The sequence below is a fragment of the Eurosta solidaginis genome, chromosome 4 (genome assembly GCF_040869045.1).
Source record: "Eurosta solidaginis isolate ZX-2024a chromosome 4, ASM4086904v1, whole genome shotgun sequence".
Lineage (NCBI taxonomy): Eukaryota > Metazoa > Arthropoda > Insecta > Diptera > Tephritidae > Eurosta > Eurosta solidaginis.
Genome location: NC_090322.1, coordinates 168,155,917 through 168,162,557, shown reverse-complemented (window position 1 = coordinate 168,162,557; position 6,641 = coordinate 168,155,917). Strand labels below are relative to the sequence as shown.

At 38.9% G+C, this 6,641-nt stretch overlaps 1 protein-coding gene across 1 annotated transcript; it reads left to right on the top strand.

Annotated features, from left to right (window-relative positions):
• The first annotated feature begins 1,450 nt into the window (after window positions 1-1,450).
• Window positions 1,451-5,955, top strand: LOC137248315 (uncharacterized). Its single transcript, XM_067779184.1, has 2 exons — window positions 1,451-1,610; window positions 4,608-5,955. The coding sequence occupies exons 1-2, from the start codon at window positions 1,608-1,610 to the stop codon at window positions 5,835-5,837; spliced, it is 1,233 nt and encodes a 410-aa protein (XP_067635285.1). The 5' UTR covers window positions 1,451-1,607; the 3' UTR covers window positions 5,838-5,955.
• Window positions 5,956-6,641: the final 686 nt, after the last annotated feature.

Genomic DNA, 6,641 nt, shown 5'->3' with positions numbered 1-6,641 from the left:
AGTCCATTTACAATATGGAATCCTGCGACCGCTATTTCAGTAAATTTTCGTAGTGATAGTTTCGTGAAACTAAGGACATACCTACTTCAGAACCCCATGACAACATCAGGGAAAAAACTGTAGCTATGTAGGTGGTCCAAGGAACGTGAAAATTAAAACAAAACGACCGAACTTGTAAATTTTGCTTTCATGTTTTAAAGAACTTCCCGATAACCCAGAGAAATGAAACTTTGATCGAAACTTCGGACCTTACTAGGTTGTAATATTAGGGATAAAAGAGTTTTCTAAATGAGATATTTAGAAATATTAAAAAGTCAATTTAGAATTGTGGAATCATGCGATTGATTTTTAAGCAACTACACACTGAGCTAGAAACATGAAACCACCTTGACAATGCAACGAAAGGAGAACAAAAGAAGAACATATGCACTTCCTTTATATAAATGGACCAGAAAAAAATAAAAATGTCTCTTTGAACAAGACAAAATGTTTTTGAACTTTGGTATTAAAATTTTAACATTACCACTGTAAAAATTTGTATGAGGAACAAAAGTAGAGTGCAATAAATAGACTTTCGATGTTATCTTTACCTAAGTACGATAATGTGCGCTTCACCTTTATATAATTTTTTTCCCATAAACATTTTTACAGTGTTTATGTTAAAATTTGAATATCAAAGTCCAACAAGATTATGTCTTTGTTTATACAGACATTTTTTTTCTTCTGGTCTATTTATATAAAGGAAATACGTAAAAATTTTTAATCCTTTTATTTTATTTTTATCTATGCAAATATTCTTCATACTGGAAGACGTACGGCCAAGTTCTGTTTGTCGATACGCACTATTCTTAGTATTTCCTTACCGGATTTATACATGATATTGAGAAATTTGAAGAGCTGAATTTGAATATGCTGCATCAGCGTTGGTGACAAAATGTTAGCTTTTAGAGCAAGTTTTTCTGTTGCAGCTCAAATAGGATTAAGTTGTAGGCAACAAGTCATTCAACCAGTACAGTTCGGCCGTCATTTATGCTGTTGTCAGGTATATGCTGCGAAATCTTTGAAGAGCAGTACCTGCCTAAGATCCATAAGACACCAAAATGTTATATGCGTAACGAACATTGTTAATGACAACGGCAATAATATCAAGAACAAGCATTATGACAACAAATCAAAATCAAACTGACAACGTAAAACCGATTAGCTCAGCAAATTTAGCAATATGTGTGAATGTACTTAAAACTATGCTAGTAAGTATGTAAATTTGCACAGCATATAATAAACAAACACTTTTGCGAATAAAAATTGTTTAATGTTGTTATTGTTTTATTGTTCTTTGTTGTAGTTTTAGTTGGTTGAATGGAATAGCGTTGAGAATGTTTTGGAAAATAGATGGGCGTGCATTTAAAGAAACAAAAACTTCTTTCCACTATAAATTGGTGTGTTTACCGATGTTCCAGCAGCAGTTCTTCAACTCATCACAAATCGCAAGCAACGCGTCCGTCTAAACAAAATTAACGCGGCTTTAATAAATAACAATTGAACCAAAAAAAAAAAAATTCATTACTCGCCGATTTGTGTGTTTGTGTAAATCACTAAGTGACGATATGGTTAGTGCCTTCTTATTACATAAAATATTCGTATAGACTTGTTTACAATGGAAAAATCGTTAAATTTACAAAAGAACAATGCGCAGCAGGAATGCGCGTTTGGTATATAATTTTTTCCGGGGTGAATATGATAAATGGATTGAAATCTGTTCTGAAAAATAAAAGGAGAATAAAAGATTAATTTGAATCAAGTGCTCTCACCAAATCGTTTCTCGCTTTCATTAAGACGGGTCATATCCTCCACCGATAAGTGGCCATCCATAAATAACGTGATGTTAATTCAGCTATTTTTCGACTCACCACCTCCCTGCCTGACGAATAGCGACGCTTTATTTGCATCCGAGATAGAGCGTTACGCTAACTTAAACCCTTAAACTTAAAGTTTCCTAGGACTAAAGTAATAGTATATTGTTGACAATTATATGAATGATCCGCCTATTGAATAGAGCGAAGCACTGCTACAAGAAGAAGAAGATTACATTAACGACCGGCGAGACAAATATCGCTACCAGGTTACTAACAGCTAACATCAGCCTAGCGCAACTGACCCAAGGCCCACCTTTCTAAGAGAAAGCTGCAAGTAGCGAATGGTGTTAAAAAGTCCCTGCCTTCCGTTTACAGTTCGCACGTAACAGCTTGCGTTTTGAGATCCGCGTGATAATAGCCAGATATGGCACTATGCCTCGATTCAACGCTTTTAGGCACTCGCCGCTTTGAGCTCAGCGCATTGATGCCATTTTGCTGCCGTAGTAGATGCTAAACTCCCTAATACATAATAAACTGGATAGAATTTCGTCTATCATATTCTTAATAGCAGCTTCTTTCACTCAGCAGAAGTTGCAGTGGTCGAGAAGCCTAAACTTTTACGTGAATCTGAGGCTCCTCCTAACCTCTCCATTCTTAAGCAATTTCATCAGACTTCTGCCCCAGATGAGTTATCCCTCCTCAAATAGCTTCACGGAACCCAAAGGCGACTCAGGTTTTCCTAGATCTGCTCTCTATATATATGATTCTAGGCGTTCCTGGAAGTATCATACGCATGTTTTTTGTGATGGAACTTGCAACAAAATTTTTTTTGGCGGGCGCAGCTGCGGGATTAGTCCAGTCAAGTATAATGCTAAGTAACTTTATCCTAGCAGATAGTACAAGCAACAGTCCGCCTGTGGAAAGTGGCCTGAGTATAAATTGTAGTACCTTCTAGTAAACTATATATATTACTTTCATTGCGGTTTATAGCTAGTCAACACGGTTCAGACCTCCTAGCTGGTAATTTGTACCCATCCTTCTCTAGGCCATTTCTCCTCGGAGTAGGAGGAACGAGGCCAAACTTCATTCGGGATGGAGATGACTTTGACCACATTTCGAGATTTTGGAACCTAGGAGCTAAGCAGCCATGTAATCTCCAGTGATTTCTGCAGCTATGCAGGAATGATGCCATCACGCCCTAAAGATTGGTATATCTTAATAGTTGATAGCCTGTGAAAGCTTATTTGCTCCCAAGTGTATGATTTGCAGTCCCCTTTCGGCATAGGAAAAGTGACTGTCTAGGAGTTCCGCTGAGCTCTTAGCAATAATAACTTCTAGATACCTGCCCAAACTATGTAGTTCCTGGTAGTTTAGTCCTCCTGACTTTGCTGAAAAGCCGACTAGTCGAAACACTTTGGTCATCTAGTATCTCAGTCTAGCATGAAGGTTTTCACTTACAGTAATTATGGCGAACAAGAAAGGACAAGAGAGGTCCAATAACAGACTAGAGTAAATTTGTCGGCTAGAGCTAATCTGTTAAATCTGCGACCGGGACTTCTAACGTTAACTCGTTGCAATGCTTTCCATGATTTCTATGATGGATTTCTCCGAATTTTTTGCATGGCAGGTAATATTTCACCAGGATCAGGCAATGTTAACCAGGAAAAAGTGTTTACTGCCTACCCGATTTTGGTATTAGTCACAAATCCTGACACTACTGGTTCCAAAATTTTTATGTAAGGCCTATACATCGGCTCTTATGCATTTAATCACAATGGAAAATGTGCGCCGAAAAGCGCCGTGTACCACTTGTTACTACAACATGTCCATTCCACTTATAACTCTTTATATGTCCCTGAACGGTTTGCCATAGATAGTATTTTTTGCTGATGCCAGAGTTTGCGACGCCTGCAAAGAAGTTTTTTTCAGATCTGCTAATTCAAGACTTGTGTATGTTTTAAAATATCCCTTACTAACTCTCGAGGTATCCATAGCTCGTTGCGCCTTCAAGTTTCGTAAGTCCTTCGAGTGTACTTCCGCTACTACTATAAATCTGTCATCATCATCATCATTAATAAGTGATTAACCGCCTAAGCTATCCCTGTTTCGCGATAACTGACGACACTTGGGAGCACTAAGGGAGGTCGAGTCGTTCTCAACCTGCCTGTCCCAACTCAGTGTCTCCATTCGTCTGCTTCGAAACTGCGCTGTCGACGGAAATACTTTCTTTTGCCTACATTCGCATAACAAATCTTTCTGTTCTATAAAAAGCACGTGCCTATCTTAGAGGTTACATGCAATAGCTATTGCTCTACTTCGGCTCAGTTCAGGTCAGGTTTTGTATTTCTAAATCTCCGCAAGCCTTTTCGAAATCCAACTCTAATAAAAAATATTGTTTGATTCCAAATGAGAAACTAGTTAAGATGGTTCTTTTGACGCCTCAGTAAAATTACTGGGGTAGGCAGAACATCAATATTGTTAACTCGCCTTTTAATATTTACATAACAGCAGGACATACAACAATTAAAGATTTAGTAATTTAGTTATCGGTAAGAACCATATAATTCCGCCAGCAAATGGCAAACAAGTCTAGAAATTTTGACGAGCCAATATAGATTCGAGTCCCTAATTAGGGACGGAACTATCAGTTTTTACTTTCGAATAGAATCACAACAAATTTTACAGTAAAATCCAACAAACTTTGATAATAGTTAACTCATTCATTTTTTTCTCCCTTATTTGTCTTTCCAGACTTCATTCATCAGCATCACCCTTCTCGCTCTAGTCGCTTATGCCAATGCAGATGTCGCACATTTGACACGCAATTATCTACCTGCAGCAACCGAATCTCAATCGCGTACCGTTACTTACAATGCAGCCACTGGTTATTCGAGCGGTGGCAGTGGTAGCAGTTTCACTAGTCAACGTTATACAGCACCATCCGTTACATATACCAGTTCGCCATCTGTACAAGTATTTAATAGTGCAACGCGTACCACAGCTTCCTCCGCTCCAGCTGCTGCACCATCGCGTCAATATTTAGCACCAGTTGTATTACAGCAAAGTTCCTCATCGGGAGCATATCGTGCGCCAGGTGCTGCATCTGCAGCATATCGTGCTCCAGCTGTAAGCAAAACTACATATTCCACGTCGTACCGTGCCCCAGCTGCCACTTATAATGCACCGATTGTACAGCAATATAACTCAGGTCAATATCGTGCGCCAGCACCCGTGGTTGAAGGAGCTTCATCTGGTTCTTATAGAACTTCTACTACCACATATAGTTCAGGCTCGGCTCCTGCTTTTCAAGGTAGTTCATCGGGGGCCTATAGAGCTCCATTTGCACAAACAGCACCTAGTGGAGCTGCATCAGGTTCATATAGAACTTCTACCTCATATAGTTCATCCGCTCCAGCTGCAGTCAATTTTGGTGCTGGCACATCTGGTGCTTACAAATCATCCACGTCATATAATGCACCTGCTCCGGCTCCTGTGAATGAAGGCGCTGCTTCAGGTTCTTATAGAACTTCAACCACCACATACAATACTGGCAGTTCATCGGGTGCTTATAGGGCTCCATATTCCTACAATGCGCCATCATCGGGTGCATATAGAACTTCTTCTACATATAGCTCTTCTGCCCGGGCTCCAGCCAGTGTTGATGGTTCATCGGGCTCATATAGAACTTCCACCTCTTACACGGCGCCCGCTCAGGCTTATCGTGCACCAGCGGTTCAATATCAAACCTCATCGACCACATATAATGCACCCGGTGCTGTTAGCTACCGCGCTCCATCTGTAGCTTACGGTGCTCCAGCTCGTGCTACAGCCGTTACATCACAAAGTTTCTCTAGTGGTGCTTATCGTGCTCCAGCGGCCACATATAATGCACCAACGATCGCATACCGTGCTCCATCTAAAACTTTCACAACCTCATCATCGGGTACTCAATACGCTGCAGATGGTGGTTACGTATATTAATAAAAGAGAAACCGATTTCTTTGTTTTTCTACGCTCTTATCTTTCTTTTATTTTTCAATTGGTTATACAAATAAATGTTTCGATATAAATGTTTGAAAATCACAATTTTAATTTTAAATGCAGACCTGGGAAGTAATTATGGTTAGGTGATGGTTTCGACTATAGTAATCATAATTCTACTTCTTTCAAATAAATAATACGATTATTGTAATCGTTCGAATCAAATGGCGGTTGCAGTAATAGTTATCGATGACACACGCCAACGTGTAATTTTATGATGATTACAGTTATCAAACATATGTTTCACCGATACCTGTTTCATGACAACTCGATGAGTCATCGTAAATAAAAGAATAGTACGCCGATAACAAATTGATAACATTCCTGTGATAAATCCATAACTTTTCGATAGCTAATCGATAACCTTTTGTAAACAAAAATTATAATTTTCCAATAACAAATCGGAAAACATTTCCAAAGCGAATGAAAAACATGCCGATAACAAAAGCACTTCTTCAACATATCGATAACTATTCAATAAATAGTCAAAAGCTTTTCGATAGTAAATCGATAGCTTTTCGATAGCATATCGTTAACTTTTTGATAGCAAATTGATAATTTTTATAAAAAATCGATGTCGTTTCTAAAACAAATTTGTAGCAGGCCAATAACAAATCGACAACACTTCGGTGACAAATCGCTATCTTTTTGACAGTGTGCAGAGAGGTAGGTAGGTTGAACTGGCCGGTCCATGAGGACCTCACATAGACTGATTGAGTCCGTAGTGTTACCAGAAGTTTGTTT